General features: G+C 36.3%; 2 protein-coding genes across 3 annotated transcripts; both read left to right on the top strand.

Annotated features, from left to right (window-relative positions):
* Window positions 1-809: 809 nt before the first annotated feature.
* On the top strand, window positions 810-4,645 carry rpl36 (ribosomal protein L36). The gene is made up of 4 exons (XM_034703757.1): window positions 810-918; window positions 2,187-2,281; window positions 4,205-4,339; window positions 4,517-4,645. The coding sequence occupies exons 2-4, from the start codon at window positions 2,189-2,191 to the stop codon at window positions 4,604-4,606; spliced, it is 318 nt and encodes a 105-aa protein (XP_034559648.1). The 5' UTR covers window positions 810-918; window positions 2,187-2,188; the 3' UTR covers window positions 4,607-4,645.
* A 3,724-nt stretch (window positions 4,646-8,369) lies between these two features.
* Window positions 8,370-23,676, top strand: pde6d (phosphodiesterase 6D, cGMP-specific, rod, delta). Of its 2 annotated transcripts, none has more exons than XM_034711427.1 (5): window positions 8,370-8,648; window positions 16,792-16,880; window positions 18,481-18,606; window positions 21,350-21,455; window positions 22,069-23,676. In XM_034711427.1, the coding sequence occupies exons 1-5, from the start codon at window positions 8,599-8,601 to the stop codon at window positions 22,148-22,150; spliced, it is 453 nt and encodes a 150-aa protein (XP_034567318.1). In that variant the 5' UTR covers window positions 8,370-8,598; the 3' UTR covers window positions 22,151-23,676. The 2 variants fall into 2 exon arrangements, with proteins under 2 accessions (XP_034567318.1, XP_034567324.1); XM_034711433.1 differs by lacking the exon at window positions 8,370-8,648 and adding an exon at window positions 8,732-8,843.

A 23,676-nucleotide genomic window follows, 5' to 3' on the forward strand; every position in this document is an offset into this window, starting at 1 on the left:
TAATGAAATTCTATTCCCAGGTAGACAGAACAGGACTGATATTTTACACAAATTTAACAAAAAAAAAACTGAAAAATTAAGAACAATGTGTCTCACATTCCCTATTCCACCCAAAGCAAAAGACACACACTTTAATATGATGAACAATATTTATCCTTCTAAAGAATTACTCTGTGATTTGAAGACAAATTTGAAGACAATTTATGCCCCCTTAGTGAAAATGAAGTGGAGTCGACGGACCATGTTTCCTTCTCATGCCAAACTATGAAAACCTTCTGGACTGATATCCATGAATGGTTCAAAGTAAAAATTCAATCCATTACAATTTCCTTTTCAGTAAATGACATGACTTTCGGTTTGATATTAAAAAATAAAAGTGAGGAAGTCTGCTCTAACATAATCCTGTGCCTCTCAAAATCCTTTAATCATAAAAACAGAACTATGAAATCTACCCCCAAATTTGTTGTTTTTCTAAATGAATTCCAAATATACCTAAAATCATTGAAAATGATGAAAGGACCAAGATCACTTAAAATACACGATTCCCTAAAATAATTCCTCCCTGAATTGTAAAATTATTCCCTTTCCTTACTCAACTTATTTTGTTATTTATTTTCTATGTATGTATAATTCTCTCATTTACCTTAAATTACCAACTGAAGCTGTATTGTTTCTGTATCTTTAATGATTGTTTATGTATGATGCTCCTTCTGAAAGTGCCCATTGTTTGTTATGTACATGTATAGTAAAGTTGAAAATCAATCAATAAATAAACAAGGATAAGAACAGTAACTCTTCCTGCCCTGTAGGAGCACTACTCAACCATCGCATAGTAAGTGACTTCCGGGTTAAACCCTTCATGATTTGACGTCACTCGTCAAACATTCCTTCCGGTCTGACCGCCATCGCTGATAGCAGGTAAGAATTGAATGTTGACAACTATCCACTAAAACCCACGAATAATCTCAGCCATCCGTCCTTTAATGTGGAAAAAGATTGAAGCTCAGCAAAGCGTTGACTTAAATAAACATACGTGTTCAATATTGTAACACTTTGGTAAACCAAATTTAACGAAACATCTATTTCACTGAAGCATACTTCCTAGCATCCCTTTGCTCTTTGAGTGTAATGCAATACAGTAAATAAATAACAGTCTTGAATCCATTTAATTTATTATTTAAGACAACCCGAACCACATCATAGTCTGCAGAGTTAAAAGTCAAAATGTTCATTAGCTGTAAAAGATATATAAAGGTCTGAACGTCACCGTCCTGAATCGTATCGGCTGTACTTTACTGTCTGTATATGTCCATGGCTTTTTAGCCAACACAAAATTATACACACACACACCAAAAGGTGAATATTGTAATTGTAAATCATAATGACTGTTAAACTCCCTGTGTTTTTGTAATCTATAAGATGGCATTTTCCTCAGTAAGAACATAGTGTAAATGTTATTTCTTCAATGAGTAAAGCATGGATTTATTTATTAAAAGGAAAAAAGAAAACCATGCATTTGAGTATTCTTGGCTCTTAAGTCCTAACACAGTGCTGCTATACGTGCGTTTGTTGACAAGTTATGATGCATGTGTTTTCAAGTCTTATTGATATTAGGTTTATTTTGGTCTACGTCAACAACCAACACTTACTTACACAACATAGGAGCCATGTATAAATCACAAATAAAAGTATAAAAAACCCAAATCACTGAGGGATTCATAAACCAAGAAAAAATATATAAGCATGAACACACACATCAATATGTACATGCATATGTTCACATACACAAGAACATTCATGCATACATATTAACATGCATACACATCCACATGCCAATCACATGTTGACCAAAAAGGTGTAGGCTGAAGCCAAGGCTTATCCTGCCTGCCTACCCTTTTACATTACTTACACCATATAGGCAAAGTTGTGCAAGTAATTATGTTATAACAAAGCAATTTTTAAACGTTTCATTCAGAAACAAACTTGGAACCAAAAAACAAAATCCCAAAACATTTCAATCTCAACAAGCAGTAGGCTTATTTGTGAATAGCAGCAAGCAATAATGTGCGATGCTTGTTTTTTTTTAAGGTATGACTGTCTTAGCTTATGTAGTCTAACAGTTATTAGGTAAAAAAAAAAAAAGAAGTGTTTTCCACTTTGATTCACATTTTTGTGTTCTTCCACAGACATGGCTATTCGCTACCCTATGGCCGTTGGCCTCAACAAAGGCCACCCAGTCACCAAAAATGTAACCGCTCCCAAACACAGTCGCAGACGTGGGGTAAGTACCTTCTGTGGAGTGACTTTAAGTATTGGTTAGTGTAGATTATATTTGACAATTAAGTATCTGATTTGTTTTTATAATCAGAAACTTTATTGATAATGTTGACTGATCAATGGTGTAAATATAAAACCTACCTAGTTTCTTAAAAGTGGGTGTTTGCCGTTAACTATGATTTACTGATTTATTAAACCAAATCCATCTGTTTTAAGGTAAGTAAAGGCAGTACAGTCATATAAACATGGGCTTTGAGAAATAGTGATTTGCACTTTATCTTGAGACGTGTTTTCTATGAAGAAGGCAGTGTTTGTTGAAGCCCTCCTTACAGTTTTGAAGAGACCCATACTGTTTCCAGAAATCTGAATCATGATTTTTCTGCCAGCAGGATGCTGAAAAGTTCAATGTGCACAGAATTCTGGCAACAGAACAACTATTGGATATTCACTACAAATAGCCATACAAACCTTATAATTTACATTTACCAGCAATCAACACAAACACACTTTGCAACAAATCCATTTAACCCTTAATGAAAAAATATTTTAATGATTCATGTCATTATGCACAGTGAGACAGCAAGCCAGTGTCAACATGCTGCACTGAGAGTGAGACACACCTGTTAATCTGATATTTTGCAGTGTTTTCAAGGAGTGTTTTATTGAGGTGTCTTAACATTTCCATGTATGTTTTATTGGTTGTTGATAATGCATATACCATACTGGGTCCTCCTCTCACTATGTGATGTAACTCTCTAGATTTCATGACTATCGATTTATGGGAATCAATTGTAATCCCAATTGGTGCTGTACTTGTGGGCAGTAGATTCACATGTGTAGTTTTGTTAATCCTCTGCCTGCTAGTGGGAGAATCATCTTTTGACTGTCTTTCTGGGACAGAAGTTTAAGTTCACCTTGTGTTTTTCCTGTCCTGTCCAGACTTTGTTGAGCGTATTAAGTTAAATTGGCAGTGGAATGTACAGATAATGATTCCAGAAATATTGTAAACGCAGAAAACCTGATGCTGCCCAGTGGACCAATCACAGAGCTTAGTCTGGGTCGTTTCAATAGAGTTACATTTTTGAGGTGCATGTCAGGCTACATGCATAGGCTTCTCAGTTGGAACAGGGATACGTGGACATATGGCATATGCTACGGTGTCATTTAGACGCCTACCCAAATGAAGATGCAGTATCCTGCACTTTGAGTCATCAGACAGGCTGGGTAATGTCATTTGATGGCATTGGAGCAGTTTTTTCACACTTGCATTTCATTCTCAGAAGGAGAAATGAGAAGTAACTGAAGGACAACATTGTTATCCTCTTGCTGTTTATATACATTGCTTGGACAGTTATTTTTTGCTGTGTATGTCAGGAGGAGGTGATGGGCACTTATTACCTCTCTTCCTAAAATAACTTAAGTTAAATCAAAAAGTTTCTACTACTGCATCATTTTTTGAGATGGAAGCAGCTAAAACTTAGACCTATTGTTACTGTTGAGAATACATTGGAGATCATACCATCCAGTGTTGTCATTGATTAGTAGACTGAGGAATGGTTTTTGGGGCTTGTGCATTGAGCATCCTAATGCTTGTAAATGGCATTTAGTACCCCACTGATCATTTATGCACTAGTCATTTTCTGTTGTAGTATTTTGCTTTATGTAATATTTTTAATTTCCTTCTAGAAATAAAATATTTATCCTAATTTGTCTTAATATCTTTACCCTTAAGCCTTGGATTACTTGATTTTTTTTAACAAGCTGCAATATGGGGACCTAATGCCACAGTTTACATGTACAAAGATGTTACCTCAGCAATACTGAAGAGCTTTAAATTGTCACACTTTGAAAATGTATTGGAAAACATCCACAGAATACTTTGTTTTCATGAAGTATAATCCTTCTTTCTTTTTTCTTTTTTCTTCAGCGTCTGACCAAACACAGCAAGTTTGTCCGGGACATGATCCGTGAGGTGTGTGGTTTTGCTCCATATGAGAGGAGAGCCATGGAGCTGCTGAAAGTGTCTAAGGACAAGAGAGCCCTCAAGTTTATCAAGAAGAGGGTAAGCTCATTATTTTGTCATTTGCAATGATTAAGACAGTTTTATACCTATACTAGATTGTGTTTATATATAGTTATGTTGGTGTTTGATCCATGTTTTATGAGTTGTTCTTGAAAGAGAATGTCTCACTTTACCATACATTTGAAGTGGCTAAGTTGAAGTTTGTTTCTTTCACAGATTGGTACTCACATTCGTGCCAAGAGAAAGAGAGAGGAGCTCAGCAATGTCCTGGCTGCCATGAGGAAGGCTGCCGCCAAGAAGGACTAATCTTTCACTTAATAAAAGTTGGCTTAACTACAAAATCAAGCTGATTGTCGTTTTCTCCTATTTTGTAGATATATCTGCAGATATTTGTTCTTGGTATTATTTTTGAATGGAATGTTTGGCAAAAATCACATGGTATGGTTTCTGTTTAGAGCGTCGTCTCAAAATGCTGGCTCCCACTCCCTCAAGCCTGCCCCTGATGTTGAATATATAATGTAATCCGGCCTGTGATATATTCCTTTTTTTTATTGATTTTAATTTCCATTAAATATTGTATACAATTTATCAGAACATAATTCCATAAAAACAGCTTTTTTAATGAAAGTCATTTTTTTTGCAAACTATAAGAGGTTCAAAGAGTTTTTTGAGAACAGGTTGTGGGACTTTTTTTTTTTTTCCAAGTTGCTAACAACCAAGATGTCTCAATCCAAACCAAAAAGAAAAGTGGATGGAGCACACAAATTTTATAAAAGACAGACATTGCAGTAATGTTTTTGGGGCGTTGTGTTGAAATGCCATATACCTGCTATGCAAGGAGAAGGCTGCTATATTTAAGGAATCTAATTTCAAGTATCAAAATTGAGCAACATGTAGATCTGTGAATGAATATTGGGAAAACCAAAAGATAGGGAGGGCTGACGCTTCAGCAAAGTTTACCAGAACAATGGAGGTGAGGCTGAAGCATATTGCGTGGTTAATTGCAAGAGCTGATGAGGAACTTTTTTGTTTGACTGATCTTTAATAAGTTTTATTACAGGTGGTGATGAACTTGATCTTGAAGCTGTGGCCAAGGTCTCACTGTAATCTCCACCAGTGCAAATGTGACTCGGCTGTATGAGCAGAACAGTTTAATAAGACAGAATACAGGACTAATGAGTTGAAGTGATAATACCTTGAATGAGATTAGTAGTTTTCTTCCCGTTAAGAAAAATACCCAAAAATGGTTCAGATACTTTGAACATATTTTATACATTTGGCTGAAATATCAATCAATCTTTACACACAGCGCCAAATCACAAACTTGATCTCAAGACGCTTTGTGTGTAACGGATGTGATTGGGGCGTAGCAGGAGCTTACACATGGACAGGTTTCCAGCATTTATTCACTCTGCAGAAAACAACAAAACATACAAATTGCCTTCTGGACTCTGCTTTCTACACTTCTGCTCCCTCAGCATAGCAAAAACAGCACTTTCTGGAGCTACTGTGCTAATACATACAAATACATTTAAATTACATTAAAGTATGTAATTTAACTCATTGTGCAAACACTTTAAGAACTTATCACATTAGCTGGAAAACATTTGAATTACAACATTTCTGTTATGAAACTATAAAGAACAGTACATTCACTGGTGAAACAGGGACACCTAGTGGGCAAAGTACAAACACAGCAACATCTCTGGACAAAAACAACAAAGATTCTAACATTTTCAAGGGAAAGAGCATACCTGCAAAAGACAACAAAACAAACAAAGTCCCTTCTGGACTCTGCTTTCTGCACCTCTGCTCCCTCAGCATAGCAAAACAGCACTGTGAAGGACTGACGGGAGAAGCAACGGTACAGAAGTTGAAAGTGCACAAAAGACCAAACATCAAGACAGGATACGATCCAGTCCCCCCTAACTGACGGGGATCAATCTTATCTCGCCTTAATCCACTATGAGCATTGCACCTCGTGTGTGTTCAGGACTCTTTGGATTCTAACCTAAAAAAAAAATGCATTTTCAAGATGCTGTGGGCAGTCATTGGGAGTAAAAATGACAGTACAGGCTTGTCCTAGCTTGTTGTGCCTCAAGGTTTAGTCCTTTCATTTTTTTTTCTCAATTTCTCATTCAATTAACAAGTTAAAGTGACATGGCACTGAAGCACTGCAATCTTTACTAATGTACATCAGTGCTTCTGAAAAAAGTTTTGATGCTATGTTGAAATGTAAAACAAAAACAGGTTATGATTTGCAAAATATTAGAGCCCCATAATTTGTTGAAATTACACATTTGTTTAAAGTTGCAAAAAGAAATTGGAAAAATGATCTGTCCATGTTGAGTTTGATGCATGAAACAAGATCATGTCTACCACTCTTGTTTCTTCATCTCTTCTCTTAGCAATACTGTAAGCATTTGGGACCTGAGAAGATCAATTGCTGGATTTTTTTAGTTATATATTCTCCTGCTCTTGATAAAGAAATTCAGCTGCTCAACAGTTCAGGGCCTCCAACACAGTGTTATAGTACGTGAGTCCAGGACTCAGACTTCTGTCGGACTCAAACTCTGATTTTCAGGACTTGTGACTTTACCCAGACTTTAGCACTGATGACTTGATATCAGTTTAATATTGATTTTATTTTTTATTTTGTTTTAAAAATTTTATCTTTCTGTTTTTTATTATTTATCTACTCAATGTTATTGATATTTTTTGCCTTTATTTTGTCCTAAACTCTTATCCTTACCCTTTTTTGTTCAGTTATTCTAACTATTTACATTATTAATGTTAATTTGATGCTTTAACTTATTTTAATTACACATATTTTATTGTTGGTAGTGTTTATTAGTTTATTTCAAAATCCTTTTTTGTTTTTCAGTAAGTCTTGCCATTTTTTATTTCAGCTTCTTTATTGTTTTAAATCGATGTAAAGCACTTCATAGCATAAATAAAGCTTTCATTTATTGATTGATTGATTGATTTTTGAAAGTTGTATTTTTTACCACTTCCAGGATATGGAATCAGTGGTTCAAGTCCGCCATCTTGTCTGCAACAACATTAGGCAGGATCAATTTCTGCCTTTGGGTGTAATTTAGTGAAGTTATCAGTAGAGGGGGTAAAGGGATGAGTTTCTCCATTGAACGCTTATCCTCATCAAAGCACAGATACATTGAGTTTATCTAAAAAAATATATATATATAGCTGTAGACTGGCGTCTTGTGTCAAACTTTGGTATCGGAGCCATGTTATCTTGTAATAATAATGATGATGATAATAACTTTATTTATATATCACCTTTAAAATCAAATGTTTACAAAGTGCTTTGACAATCAGAGCATGGTTCAAATACCTTAGCAAAGATTTCGAATGACAGGGAGGAGGAACTTTAACAATGCAAAACAAAATGCAACGCAAGAGGTTCAGAGGAATACACGTGGATTAAACAGAATGAAGTGGTGGGACAATAGACCAGTAAATCGTTGTTGAGAGGTTTTGCAAGCATACATAAATTAAATAAATAAATAAAAATGGATAAGTAAATAAAATCGGGAAGATTAGATAAAGTGTTCAGGATTAATTAGGAACATTAAAATAATAAATGAAAAAAAGAATTAAAACAATAAATAATCAAATGCAATTTAAAACAATTAATTAGTTGAATAAAAAAATTGAATTAATAATAAAATAGAAGTAAAAGCGGTTAGAAAGACAAAGTCACATAAAAGCAAGTCTGTAAAAATGTGTTTTAAGAAGAGATTTAAAAGATGTCACTGACTATGTGAGCTTTATCCCCTCAGGGAGGATATATTTACTTACATCCTGTATTTTTGTTTACTAATCGTGACTTAATCTGTATCCTCATGCACTCTGTTCAGACTTTATTTTCCAAATGTGTGACTTTTAACAGCATTAAAGAGGTCTGCATGTGTGCTGAGTAACTCCTGCTGCACTGCTCTCATCTACCGTTTGCAGCGTTGCCCCTGGTGACGCGTCTCTATCCACCTGGATTCCGCCCCTGCTGCTCTCTGATTGGCTGTCAGGAGCCGCCCTGTGCCTCTGATTGGCTGGGTTGACTGTCCTTAGTTCGCTTGGTATATTAAGCTGATTGCATTATCGGATCAGATTTAAACTGCAGTCCAACAATATACCCGGGACACATAGTCAATGCAGTTTTTTAGATATCATTGAAAGTCAATGTAGTCAGCCAGGAACTGAAGCTAACATACACGGAGGCGTTATCATTTCGACAGATCCTGGGTTTTAACAGGGACCGACAACAGGCGATTTCTGCAATGTCTTCAGACGAAGACAGGGCCAAGGAGATTTTAAGGGGCTTCAAACTGTATCCTTTCCGCTGTTGTGACTGAGGTTTGATGGATGTGAAGGTTCGACACAGCATGTTAGGTTAGAGGTATGTTCCTGTTTATTTCTGCATAACGTCATTATCATTAACAAGATGATAGTGTCATTTTGTTACTGAGCCCATTGGAACCACGAGCTAAGCAGCTGTGCCAAACCTGTCAGCTTCACCTCTCAGGTGAGAACGACATATAACTCATGTTCCTCTTTATGTAGAAAGTCAGATTGTCTTGTTGTTTAGAGCCAAGCTAGCAGGAGAGCCTGCCAGCTAACATGAGTGGCTAAGCCCAATAGCTAACTTGTCTTGCTAACTAATCAGTGCGCTTGTTGTATCAGCTGTAACGATATGTACCTCACAGCAATGTATCTGAACATGTTTCAATGACTCTCTCTTCAGAGGATTTAAACCCATGTGGGGTCCTTAGAGGCAGAGCCGGACCTATTTGACTTGGTGTCCTAGGCAAGACTTCAACTAGTGCCCCTTGTATTGTAACCAACTCCAACAATCACATCACATCTACTCTTACTAAACTGACATACAGCTTTATGTTTTACAGGTTTCCTTCATTTTAAAATGAAAATTACCTCTAAAAGAACATAAATAAAATGTTATTTTAACACTGATATTTAGCAGGAAAGTAATTATACAATTTCAAAACACATAATGTAACAGTAGTAGAATTTATTCAGTCATTATATAACACAATACTTTTCACAGTACAGACACTTTCAACAAAGCAACAGTAATGTATTTAGTGATGGCTGAAAAGGCAGAAGCACAATGCTTATTTTAAAGCCTAACCTACATTTTCTATGTAATTAAGCTACCGGCCTCCAAAGTGTAAGGAAAGAAATACTGGCATTTACTGGCATCACTCTGTAATTTAACCCCACATTTTATTAAATGTGACAATATTCTTTTTCCTATTATCTTCAAATTTTCTTCATCACTCATTTAGGGTCCAAGCGGCGCCCCCTATGGATGGCCGGCGCCCCTAGCATTTGCCTATACTGCCTATGCCACAGGCCGGCCCTGCTTAGAGGTTATACCACCTGCACAATTGCAGTAGTATTCAGTATTTCTTCAGTATTTATATCTTAAAACTTAGCTGTCCTTATCCTAAAAGTTATTGATATGTGGATGTTCAGTAAGCTTTTGATACACTTGCACTGAAAAGAAAAGTAATATACATTCAAAAGACGTACACTTATGTATATCCATTCGTAGAGTGGGGTTCCCAAAGTGTGGGTCGGGACCCCCTGGGGGTTCGGGAGACACAAATGGGGGGTCGTGAGATGTCTTCCAGAATGTTTTTTTCCTAAGTTTCCTAAAAGTAGTCATTTTTACCCATTATAGTAAAAATATCGACTTTATGGGAATTTAATGGAAAGGTATCATATCCAAGCATAAATATTTGTTTTGTTATAAGCAAAATAATACAATTAAAACAGATTTATCTGTAAGTACAACTTTATCAAGTATTAAATATTTTATTGGACAATCAATTATTTCATTGAAGAACAAAAACATGAATGTTGAGTTAAATATTACTCATCCCCTTGACCCAACCCATTCAAAAATTAACAAAAATGCAATCCCAACAAAGTCCCATTCAAAATGTTAAATGAAAAGAGCCCCTCTCCCTCCAAAAAAGTCCCATTCAACTTGCAAATAAAAAAGCATCTTCCTTCAAGCTTCTCAAGCCTAGCCTCTACATTTATGCTAATCCCTTTCAGGGAATGGGCTCTTCCTGAGCCAACCTTCAATTTAGTAAATTCCTGGATTATTCCCATAAATTCCCATGGAAAGTTTCCAACTTTGAAAATTCCCGGAATTTTGCAACCCTACTCCTAGGTTTAGGGTTAGTGTACAGTTAATTATCAAAAGCATCAGTAGCAGAAGGTTAATTCATAACAGCATAGGAAACACAGACACATGCTCATACAGGTAGGCTAATTTTCTGCAGATCAGCTAAATGAAGCCACATTAAATCACTGAGGGACAGTGGGGGTCGCAGGTCTTTGGCACCTATGTTTTGGGGGTCGCAGGCTGCAAAGTTTGGGAACCCCTGGAGTATATAATAAAATGTGCAGAATAGCTTCTTTTTAACTTTTTAATTAGTTTGTCTGCTTTGTTTTGTTATAGAAGAAGGAGGAGAACGCGTTTTTTGGATATCATACTTGTGTTGTTATATTTGTATGGTACTTCCTGGACCACATCACCAGAATGCCCCAACACTTAATTTTTACCATGCTGAGTTTCTTGTCTGACTTTAATGCCCCTACAGTTGTTGTAGCACACGCCTGTTATCTAAATAAGCTGTTTTCTGGTTGTCTTTGCTTATAACCTGACTTAAACTATGTTACATAGAGGCAGAGAGTAGGTGATCAGAAGTTTGGTTGTCCTGTGTTTATGTAGTCGACCATATCCCTGTTGTGAGATGGTCTAAGCAAATTTTCATATCATCTTTCCATTTTCAGATTTATGAACACACCAATGTGCCAACAAGCACATGCAACAGATCACGTAATGTTGTCAGCTTCTGATTCTTATATATATAATTGCACCTTTTAAGCTTCTCTACCGTAGTTGAACAAGAAGAGGAAGACTCAGACTTTATTGGTTGTTACAGATAGTGATGAATAGCATACAACACCGTGGGCTAGGTTTCCTTCCATCTAAAGTTGCAGTATTTACCATCGTTTCACTTCCAAGTCATTTTTTGATTTTAGTATGTGATTGTGACTCAATCGTTACAAAAGATAAAGGTTCTTATATATTTTTCCTGTCAGTCCAAAGTTCATCCTGCCTATACTGGTTAAGCTTGAATCCATGGCTTCTTGGAACATGGGTTTACTACCCTCTGTCCTTACAAAAAGCCTTATTAGAGCCAGAGAGGACCAAAGAGTGCATCTTTTTTATTCTTTTCTGAACTGTAACTGTAATTCGGTTACCATCTGTTGTCCAAAATACTTAAAAGTAAGACATGACAGAGCCCATGATATTTTTTTGATGGATTGTGATTTTTTCTGCAAAAACATCAAAGATCAAACGAAACCATGCAGTTTCCCCACTCTAGTACATCTATAAAATGCTTAAGCATCTTAAATCAAAAGGGGTCGCTGGTTTAACTTTTGTATTAATTCGGTCTTGTATATTTATGTATGTTTATGTGTTAATATGACACTGAAGGGTGAAAATTGCAAGCATTGGTGACAACTTATTCCAATGATTTCTTGTTGATTAAAAATCAACAGTTTCTTATATGCTCATATGCTTACTTATATTTTAAAGTTAGAAATGAATGAATAGAAAACCTGTATCCACTCACTTTAAGTGTGTTCGGGTGCTCCTGTTGAATTGTGGGATGGCTGTATACTACCCCTAAGCCATTAAAGTGTCTTTAAAAAGAAATGCAGACTAAACAGTGACAGCAGCATTTCACTTGGGGCTCATTAACTGGTGTATGTCTTCTGACAGATTTGTGTATGCACCCTGGTGGTTTACTCATACATATCCTGCAGCTGGTCCTGGGTAGGCTATAGTACAACCTTGTTAGATGGTTTGGAGGTTAAATCAATTTCTGTACAAGACTTTTCTTCGTTTAGTTTGTGAGCAGTTAGTTAAAAAAAAGAATAAAAGAAAATGACACACGTTATTAGATGTCAGAGTGAGGGCTTGTGTCCTTTCTGTTTAATAAAACTGACATTGATGATGCAATTCTAGTGATCAGATCACAAGTGGACCTTAGATTACAGGTGTGAATGAACCCAAGAGCACCTAGAAAGCTTTACGCTCAGACCAAATTGAAAGGAGTCTGGGCAATATATTCTTTAAGCAGTTTATAATTGAATGTGTCCTCAGCCACTTTGAAGGGCTGCTTGGTTTATCTAACCAGAGACCCCTTACCTGTCACTCCCATCTGGTTAAGTACTTCTCAGTTATGCTTCATGAAACCCCTTTTGTTAGTTTTTTTCTTCTTAATGTTAATCCAATCATCTGAAATGCTCTTTATCTATTTTTCAGGAGGTTTCACAAAAAAGTGCAAAAATCTTGTTTTTTGCCTGAAAGTCAGGAGCAGTAAATTATTTTTTCAGATCAGATGATCCTATTAGACAAGTGAAGAGGGCAGGACAGCAATAGGATGCAGCTGACAGACAATTTATCATAGTTTATAGCATTGTAGCAAAATAAGATAACAGATTTCAAATACATAATGGTGATTTAGCTGTATACCTGTCACTTAAATCAGAGACTTCAGTCTGTAGTGGGTTTTATGGTTAGATACATTTGTCAATGTCATGTTAGCACCTCCCTATTTAGAGGCTCCATCTCTCTTACTTGCCCCCATGACCTTTCTCATGGTCTCTACTATGGTTTCATAATACAATTGATGATTAATTACAGTGTAGAAATAAGATCTGATCACAAGAAGTAAATCAAGTCTCAATCCAATCCTAGATTTGGACTAATGTGCTCGAAACTGTCCACTTTAGAGCGAGTTATCAAAGAGGCATGTTTTTTTTTCTTCTGATTCTTCATCTGCTGTAACAAGTGAATATTTACTGCAGTAGTATCTTGGCTTTGTTGTCTTAATCCAGAGTGTAAACAGAGCTAGTGACTCATGTTTTTTGTTAAAACAGCATGGTCTTTCAAAAGAGAATCAATGAGAAATACATGCAGTTTGGCCTGGATTATTCTGGAAGGTGTGGAGGATGATAGGATTTATGTTGGGGGCTGGAATTAGTTAGACTTGAGAGGATTAGTGAATCCACTCCACTCAGCACACTTTACTAGAAAACCAGGGTGAGAGGTTGAGCTTTTGTTAAATGAGAATCTTTATCAGGACACTGTTAAAGATTTAATGGACAAAAATTATATTCACTCTCTCTTTGATTGGAAACATAATGTAAATTTTGTATTTTTATTAACTATTCTTCCATGCGTGTTTCACTGACCCTAATTGTTTAACTAGCTCAGTTGTTCGTGCATACCCATCCAATGTTTGAGGGATGAAATATATTCTATATGCTAGAATCAGTGAAATTTAGCAAGTTGTGGTCCCAATGTCCAAAATCAAAAATAAAACACAAGTACAAGGACATTTTAGAGACATGCATCTTGGTAACAATGATAGATGGATCATGGATTCAAATCTCATCTTAATAACTCTTATATAAAATTGCTTTCACAACATGCTGGTGGAGGAACATGTTTTTTCTTCTTTGATTCTCCTGTATCTTCTGTATTTTATTCTTTTTTTTTTTTCAAGTTTTCTGCAACAAAACACAAATAAACTACAAACTCAGTCTAAGCTAGGACTTAACCTTTTAAGTCAATTGAGTTTCTTTCAGTAATGGGTATCTAATTTATCCACTCATGTAAAAGTGTGCTCACAATGCAAGTCAGAGTCCTGAAGCCCTTGTAATTGAGTGTTTTTAGGTCATTGATGGTGGGTGTGGGGTGGGATGAAGGGCTTCACAGATGGTGGGGAGCCAAGTGTCAGTGACACTAAGTAGTATCTGAGTCTGACAGGATACTCAGTTTGGAATCTTTTTGAGCAGAGGTCTGTGGGATGATGGTTCTTGAACAGACAAAGTTTTTGTTCATTTCCTTCATGTTGTATGTGGATGTCCACACAGTGCAGTAAGTATGGTACCAAGTGTTATGCTCAACGTTTCTACGTGTTAAAAAAAGACGAATAATGTCTTTTTCACACAAACTACCCTTCAGTTAAGAAGTTGTAGATTGACCGAAAATTAGCAATTGTTGTGTGTACCATACAGTGGCTGGGAAGTGCAATGCGAATTTACAAAGGATTAAACACTTTTACAAAGTTTATGACAAATTTAGATTTTGGAAAACCTTTTTAAATTTTATAAAACAAAATGACATTAAAGACTTATCAAGGACAAAACAAATTTACATTTAAGAAAACAAATTTCCAAAATCAGAAACACTTTTACAAATATGACACAATTTCACAAGAGACAAAACATTTTTACCAGTCCAGAAAAATACAAACAGCAAATTTTACCAGAACAGGTATGTACCAATGATTTTCAAAATAAAAGATGTCTGTAATATCAAAATGTGCAACAGCCTGGGAATTAACATATTTGACATTAACAACCCTGTTTCCACTAAAATATTTTGATTCAGACTGATAAGCTGCCAACCACAGCTATATCTGATATGGAATTTTAAAATAAAAAAACACTTGAAATTTAGCCATCTTTTATTTTGAAAATAATTGGTATGTCAGAATCTGCTGTTAAATGTGTTTCTGGACTGGTAAAAATGTCCTGTCACTTTTAAAAGTGTTTCTGAAATGTAAATTTGTTTTGGCCTTGGTAAAAGTGTTTAATGTCATTTTGTTTTATAAACTGTAAAAATGTTGCAAAATGTAAATTTGTATCTAACTTTGTAAGTGTTTCATCCTTTGTAAATTAACATTGTACTTCCCAGTCACTGTAGTATCAGGATGAATTGGCGCCCTAACAGACTTGAAGTAAGTGGTGTTGAAATAGTAAAGTGAAGCTGTAACCTAAAGGGGATTCAATGATTAGGTCCTTCCAGCCTCTTTGATTGACAGCGGTATTGTGTTTATTGTGAAAGCAGAGGTCAGGTACAGCTGACTAAATGACAGACTAATGGGACAGCTAGCAGACAGCATCATCTACACAAAAGCTTCTTCAGTTTCCGCCTCCTTTTTCCATTAACACGATGATGAATTTCAAGAAGTAAAGCATGTTATAACCTTCTGGCTATCCTTACTCAATATATTGTTCTTGGATTTCCACGCTTTCTAATAAGTGTCCTAAGATAGGTCTTTGTAACAGAAAGGCTCAGTTCAGTTTAAACAAAATCTTGTAACAAATCTAGATATTTTGGTCAAAAAATGTTATAAAATGAAAAAATATGTTTCAAGTAATCCGTATACATGGTTTAACTTAGATGTGTTAATAAACTAGTGCCGATTTTTCAGGCTGTTGCACGAAACTATCTAAAGTGAATCTTTTTGCATTGAGTACGGTGAATCCAAATAACTCATTATCACTTTTTACTCTATATGAAATTAATCCTGTCCCATACAAAACTGGTGATGAGGTTTGTAAAAGAAGGGTAGGTTGATATGATCATAAACTTTACAACTCACATCAAATTTTTAGTGAAGTCAAGGATAATTAAGATTTTCACTCCAGAACTGAACCCCGGTCGGTCAGGTGCCTTTCTGTGTGGAGTTTGCATGTTCTCTTTGTGCATGCGTGGGTTCTCTCCGGTACTCCGGCTTCCTCCCACAGTCCAAAAACATGCTCTCTAGGTTGATTGGTTACACTAAATTGCCCGTAAGTGTGAGTGTGTGTGTGAATGGTTGCCTGTCTTTCAGTGTTTGCCCTGTGATGGGTTGGCGACCTGTCCAATTTGATCATCTCTCTCTCTCTCTCTCTCTCTCTCTCTCTCTCTCTCTCTCTCTCTCTCTCTCTCTCTCTCTCTCTCTCTCTCTCTCTCTCTCTCTCTCTCTCTCTCTCTCTCTCTCTCTCTCTCTCTCTCTCTCTCCCCTCTTTCCAACCCAAACTCAGTCGAGGCAGATGGCTGTCTAACATGAGTCTGGTTCTGCTCGAGGTTTCTGCCTGTTAAAAGGAAGTTTTTTCCTTGCTGCTGTAACTAGCTAGATACTGCGAGGTGCAATACTCATGGTGGATTAAGATGAGGTAAGATCAAGTCCCGTCAGTAAGATGGGACTGGATCTTATCCTGTCTTGGTGTTGGGTCTTTGTTAATAATTTAACATAGAGTATGGTCTAGAGTAGACCTTTTATGTTTGTAAGTATGTATGCATCTTCAGATAATGTTTTTTGTGGTTTGGCGCTATACAAATAAAGATTGATTGATTTGGATAAGATGTACTGATGGTTTTTGTCCTAAACAGAATTGCATCCAGCCAGTAATTTGCAGAGGGAAATAAATATTGTCCATTGATAAGAATACCCTTAATTTATCACTACAGAAATAATATTACCAGATAGATTGGTGTGCAAAATGACACTGATCCCTTTTATTTTTTCCTTTTCTATGTGTTCTTTTGTTCATTTGGTTGTGGACACTTAACATTTTCCTGTCAGAAACTGGATGAATCTTCGAGACGCAGAGACAGGCAAAGTCCTGTGGCAGGGAACTGAGGACCTCTCCGTACCTGGCGTCGAACATGAAGGTACATTCACACACAAAACTTCAAAACGGGTCCATCAATTCAAACCGAAGGTTCACTGTATGTGTTGCACTTTTACTTACAGTTAGGAAACATGCTCACCAGTTACATACATAAGAGCTGTGTAGAGAATCTGAAAGACACAACTTGTCAAATACATATGAAGGGCCATCAAACATGTTTTAGAGATTGGTTAACCACACTTATTGACAAGTGAATACAAATATAAATGCTATGTTACCATTATTATGTCTTTTTGCCTACAATTTTGTTAAAATTCTTCCTGGTTACACCCTTATGTACCGTTTAAACTCGAGCAATTCTTAAGCATTCAGAAGTTTATTTGATGTAGAGAAATGTAAAAAAAATGTTTGGCTATTTAAAAAAGATATCAGACAATGATAACTAGATCTCATAGGATGATCCGAGGACAATAAAAAAACAGCTTTAGTTTGCTCTCAAAAGCTAATATATAAATCAGACAAAGGACTGTCAGAGGGCAATGCACCACACAAGGCAGATGAAATAGGGGAGAACGGGGTTGGTTGTCACACTTTTGACTGTTTTGATGATTGCTCATCATCAAAACATCTTTTAATAGTCATTCCTACATTAAATTGAAGCTTAAGGTGTTTGCTTGAAATGTGTATCCCTCTCATTTTCCAACTCGTAACAAAGAGGCAATTAACTATCAAAGATACTCTGACACATTGTGACAACCAACCCCATCATGGGGATGGTTGTCACACACTATGGGGTTGGTTGTCACAATGGTATTTTAATGGGAAAAATCTTTAAAAAAAGGCAAGAAGGCAGAACTAAATTTGAAAGTTTAATTGCACTGACAAGTGATAGGCCTACATAACTTAATGCATTTTAACATAAAATGAGCAAGGAACATGAAGAGGAAACACATCTTGGTTGTTACATGTGACAACCAACCCCAAAGAGAATGTGCAACCAACCCCAACTAGAATTTTTTGCTAGCATCAAGGCTAACAACTATCTAACAAGTAGTTAGCTAGCTAATAAAAATCTAAAGTATAGCTTTCCCCTCACACTTTGTAAGGGTAACACTTGTTTTGTTATAAACCCATCGTTTAAAAGCCTAGAAGAAAAATACTGAGGAGCTGAATATTTACAATTTGACATGAAAAACACAAAAAGTCCTCTCACCTCAAGTTCAGCTGTCTTACTCCAGAGAAGACTATGTAGGTGAGCTCTGATCCTAATTCTGGAAATGTCCATACCTCAATTTGAGAGACAGTGCCCTCTGGTGGCGAGATATAACGAGTGTGCCAACCAACCCGTGTGACAACCAACCCCGTTCTCCCCTACAGAAGTCAAGTTCTCAGCTTTTAAATTTAGTTTGTATTTTGAATTCAGAAAGAATTTAGTTTTACTTAAATTATTCTTTTTTGTTTATGCCTGTTTATTTTGGTATTTGGGTTGACAAAGTGTGTTTGATGTTCCTCTATATTTTCAGTGCTAGTTTGGTGTTGTGCTGAACTGAAAATAAAAAAATTTCAGATCTTTGAAGTAAACCCTGAAATTCAATATTGCTATCTTATAGTTCAATTGTATTTTCTTATTATTGTTCCAGCCCGTGTTCCGAAGAAGATCCTGAAGTGTAAAGCAGTGTCCAGAGAATTGAACTTTTCCTCATCAGAGAAACTGGAGAAGTTCAGACTGGAGCAGAAAGTTTTCTTCAAGGGGCAGTGTCTAGAAGGTAATAAGCTAAACATAGAACTTCTTAAAGGTTAAATAAGCTGAAGGTTCAAGGCACTGTGTGGACTTTTGTGGCATGTAGTGGATGTCGTTTTGTTTGTGCTTGTGTACTCAATGCAAATTCCTTACAAAATCATTATTAGAAGACATGGTAGAAAATAAAGGAGAATTTAGACAAAGCCTGGCCCGTCCTCTGAATTTATGGCTAATGGCTAACACCATGGCCAACATGTAGCTGTGTGGTAGAGAGATTTCTGCAGAGGAATGACTTTTATTGTTATTTTATTGTAAGCTAAAAAGCTTGAATTGTAAAGATAAAGGCTGCCAGGAGCCAACATATTTTTGAGAATACAGAATCTTTCTGCATTTTCAGATCTTCAGCCTGATTGGTATTATTAAAACAAACCTTGCAAAGGGTTACTAAGAGACTGTTTGGGAAGAAAGGCATTATCTCCATTCACTTTTCAACTCATTTAGCTGAGATCTTTTGTTAACCGATGCCAGTGTTGTTAAACTTGCATCCACTTCATCTATTGTTCCCGAACTATGTCACAAATTGGTATTTTTATTTATATAATGACAAAATTTTAGATCTTGGTTGTGTTACATATGTTTTAAACAAGATTTAAGATTTTTAACATTTTAAAGGTTTTATCATCAGACTGTAGGATTTTAAGTTCACATTGCTTGCACCCATCATGAGCTTATACTAGTTTTATTAGTTTGTTTTAAGCCTTGTGTTTATCTGTAGCCAAGTCTGAAAAAAAATCTGATCTGGAACTTTCAGCTCATCCTTTTATCTAAAGTCTACATGTATACAGATATTTTAGAAAACAGTTTTCAAAAATATTCACTTACACATGTACAGGGACTTAATCAATCACTGTATCACCCCTATTCTTCTGAATCACTTCTTTCCACAAATTAAGCACTTAGTAATTTTCATACTTTTCTCCACCCTAGATGAAATTGCTCCCTTCACAGCAGTATTGGGCCTTTGGAGATATCTTTTCAGCACATTGATTGCCCTAACTTCTCCTGTTAATACCTAGGACTTTTAATGCTGAGGTTTACAATTCTAGAACTGCATACATTAGGACTTTTCCAATCATTCCAACCCAAAAATCTCTTTAACATTGTGAGTGATGAAATTAATTCATCCAGGAGCCAGATATTAAATGCCACCCTGCAGAGATGCAGGACATGTCTTTGTTAGTCAAAAGATTTCAATGATGAATAGTTACATTTCTCCTGCAGGATTGGCCTTGTACAGTTTATCTATGCTCTGATCTGTGTAAAAAGAGCCTTTCCTCTTGATACCTCTGACTTCAATAATTCTAAGCCTATTTCTAAACTCTTATTTTTAGCAAAAGTTTTAAGAAATGATGTTGACAATCATGTCCAATCAGTGGTTGTCACTACCCTTCTTGAATTCTTTCCAACGAAATTCTGCCCAGACACCTAAAATCTGCATACTTTTATCTATGCCCTGTAACTTATCAATGAGGCTACTTTAAATTCCTGCTCCATTGCATGACTATAAAAACCTTCTCTTGCATCAAGATCATCCAAAACACTATTTCTGGAATATTTTAGTAGGCAAGAAAACCTATCAGGTTTTGACCAAGCGACAACCTCCGGTCTTAAACTATGAAGCCCATGCCCAGTGCTAAAAACTGCAGTTCATCGAGCGACAGCTTGAAGCTGGCTGCAGAAACACTGGAAACCACATACGCACCCATTCAAAAAAGACGATCTTTGTAGCAATAATAAACATGTTTACAGCCTGGTTCAAAAAACGGTTTGGGTGTAAGTAGGTAATTTCTCTATTGGCACACACTGTACAGAGGGTGAATTTTCTCATAACTTGGTATTCTGGAAGATATTAAATTTACGAGTTTTGCCCAAATAAGGACATTGCTGACTTGATTGACAGGCGGGCACTGTGTAGCAGTTTGCGAAAAGGCTTAAGGCCCCCCTCTTTACCTCACACTAGCTTGGACGAATATTGGTTGTGTTCAGCATTTCCAGCTCCTGCTGACGATTGGCTTCAAAACAGCGCTCAGGAACAGATGGGTGGCGTCAGCGATACTATGTCCATTTTTATACAGTCTATAGTTTTGACCAATTCTTGCTGTCCTACATCTGCTTTTTTTTGATTGAATTCAAAATATTATCACCTAAGGGGCCATACAACAAATTCTTAATCAAATCTCTTCTTGCTCATGATCCTTCCCACTCCCAGACACCTTCAAACGTTTCCCTCCTCAATGTAATAAGGTCTAAAATGTTCACCAAGTGTAAGAGAACCGTTGTCCACCAAGATCCTACACTTAGGAATGACCTGCTGAAGGAAATAAGGAATGCAAAACGCTGTTATCTTTAATAATAAGAAAACTTTGATTTAGTATTGGGTTTACTTTTAGTTTGTTGTTTTCCTTGTTTTTTTCCTTTTTGAATGTGCTGTGTTTTATTGGAAAGCTACTGTTACTGTGTGCTAAGAGTGCTGTCCCTGAGGCCCTGCTGTGCAGAGAGCCTCAGGAGTCAACACACAATCCACACCAACACAACATGTTTATGTTGCTGGTTTCCACCAGAGAGGGAGGAGTCTCTGAAACAGTATTTGGACAATTATGTTATACTTACACTCTGAGAAACCCAGGACTCCTGAGGATTTTTCTAAAGTGATTTGTATATGTTGTTTACACAGCACTGAGCTCTGTCTGTTCCTACCTTTTTTCCAGAATGGTTTTTTGAGTTTGGTTTTGTTATCCCAAACTCCACCAACACATGGCAATCTCTGATAGAAGCAGCCCCAGAGTCCCAGATGATGCCAGCCAATGTTTTAACGTGAGTTTCTTTTTAGATAATAGTCATTTCTCTGTTTTGTTTCCATAGTGAGCATTCAGTATAATTTATTTTCTTTGCTGCTAGACAATAGTGACTCCATTTTATTAAAACCTTAAGCTTCCCCAAAGTATATAAATGTACAGTCTCAGATCATAAGTAACATACATTTTAAAAACCTGTTATAATGCTACCAATTCTTGAATTAAATATGATTAATGATGACATGAAGGGTCATTTTTGAGACAAATTTGTAGGGACTTGGGAAATGTTTACAGATTTTAGATACAAGTCTAGTTAATACAAATTAAGTTGTGTTTTCATCAGTTATTTTAGAAATATTGTCACAAATTAAAAAAGTTAATAGCTGAGATCTGGCGAAGTAGTGGAGAAACTCATGAATTGATTAGTAAGACAGTTTTGAAATGTACATTTTTTTTTAAATCAAAATATATTTTTTGTATATTTTTAACTGTATGAGGCTTTGTTGTCAGAATAGGTCATAAATGAAGACTCATTGTTTTTTATATAATGTTTATGATTTTTGTTTCAGTACTAGTTCTGAAATGTCAGACATATTTGATACCTGAGTGAATTTGTCTTGTCTTTATTCCAGTGGGAATGTGATCATAGAGACCAAGTTCTACGACGATGACCTCCACGTCAGTACCTCCAGAGTACGACTTTTCTATGTCTGACCTCTGACCCCCGATTCTACCTTTCATAATGCTGACATCCTGCCAAGGTCTATAAATTACCACGGTTAGATACAATTTGCAGCAGTAAACAGCTCGTTGCTGATTCGGGATCAGCACACTTGGGAGAAACCAGCTTTGGTCCTACAGTCAGTGAATTATAAGCTTTGGATTTTGGTTTTCCTCTTGTTTTGTTTTGACCTGACCTAGACTTTGGGGGGAGAGGGACTAGAAGGGAAGGATACTAATGTTTTTCACTGTTCAAAGATCATCTCTCCCTACAATATCACCTCCAGACTGTTCCACTGAAAATACGACTCCGCTCATCATAATTTAGCCAAGGAGCCACCCTGACATGAGATGATTTGTGCTTCTGAAAAATTCTGCCCTCTGCACTCCAAGGTTGTATTTACTCAGGAATAGAAACCCATGCTTCTCAGTTGTCTGATTTTAAGTTTTTTTTTTTTGTCTGAACATGAGACATTGCTCTCTGTGAAGTCTATTTAAACACAAATTGCACATCAGAGTCAATGGAAGACTCAAAAAGTTTAACTCTAGATAACATTTCCACTTGCTGTGTCCCATTACAGAGGCTGTCTAGCTTGTCCAATTTCTTACAGTTGATTTTTTCATCATCATGGTCAATCATGGCTAACTGTAGACTCCTTTTTGTTTACATTTAAACAACAGGTGAAAAGTCATACACATCCACAATTCCTTTGCTCTGGTCAGTCTCTTCCTAGTTGTAAATCCAACTAATTGTTCTATCTATGAGGCGAAGATGGAAGTTAAACTGATACATATTTGTCAGCTTCAAACTCTGTTGACAAGAACTGTCTGAATGCACAGTTAATGGTGGTCTCTGTGAGGCCAAGTACTGGAACTGCTAATGTGGCTTTTGTCCTTTTAAAGACACACTTTAGCAGACAGTGTTTGAGGTGGGACACAGCGTACACCAACTTAACCTCTCCTGTTTTCAAACTGTGTGAACTAGCGTAGATCAGTTGTTATCAGGTTAGTGTGTGATGGAGGACAACATCCCTGTTGTTATTCTTGCTGACAACAACAGGAATTGGTTTAACTGGAGTGCTTCTTGTCTGTATTGTTTGAAATGAAAACCAGCTCACTCAAGTTTGAAAGCAATGTTTTTGAGAGACAATTATCAGTAAATGGGATAGGTTTTTTGTTATATTTATGTACTGGACTTACAGAGTTATACATACTTAAAAGATTCACCCTCAGCTACATCATCTTAATATAGGGTGTAGACAAAGACATGCATCATTTATTCTCTGTAGTTAACGTGTTGTCAGATTTATTCCAACTAGACACAGATATTAACAGCTGTGTAAGGTATTCAACTAGTTCTGCTTTGTACATTCTGCTTAGATTTTTAACTTTTACTTCACATCCACTTCACTGCACTCATGTCAGTGTTTGTTTTTCCTAGAGGCTAACTTAGCTTTGTAAAATAGACATGTTTTAACAGAAGTTGTGGATTAAAGTCACCAAATGTTGTAATAAATGAA

The sequence above is a fragment of the Notolabrus celidotus genome, chromosome 2 (genome assembly GCF_009762535.1).
Source record: "Notolabrus celidotus isolate fNotCel1 chromosome 2, fNotCel1.pri, whole genome shotgun sequence".
In the NCBI taxonomy this organism is placed as follows: domain Eukaryota; kingdom Metazoa; phylum Chordata; class Actinopteri; order Labriformes; family Labridae; genus Notolabrus; species Notolabrus celidotus.

What these genes read in the sequence shown, in the direction of transcription:
- rpl36 (XM_034703757.1), top strand. Translation starts at nt 2,189, where the DNA reads ATGGCTATTCGCTACCCTATGGCCGTTGGCCTCAACAAAGGCCACCCA. An exon ending in AACACAGTCGCAGACGTGGG is followed by an intron (nt 2,282 to 4,204) that starts GTAAGTACCTTC and finishes TTTTTTCTTCAG; the next exon opens with CGTCTGACCAAACACAGCAA. An exon ending in TCAAGTTTATCAAGAAGAGG is followed by an intron (nt 4,340 to 4,516) that starts GTAAGCTCATTA and finishes TTTCTTTCACAG; the next exon opens with ATTGGTACTCACATTCGTGC.
- pde6d (XM_034711427.1), top strand. Translation starts at nt 8,599, where the DNA reads ATGTCTTCAGACGAAGACAGGGCCAAGGAGATTTTAAGGGGCTTCAAA. An exon ending in CAAGGGGCAGTGTCTAGAAG is followed by an intron (nt 18,607 to 21,349) that starts GTAATAAGCTAA and finishes CCTTTTTTCCAG; the next exon opens with AATGGTTTTTTGAGTTTGGT. An exon ending in ATGCCAGCCAATGTTTTAAC is followed by an intron (nt 21,456 to 22,068) that starts GTGAGTTTCTTT and finishes TCTTTATTCCAG; the next exon opens with TGGGAATGTGATCATAGAGA.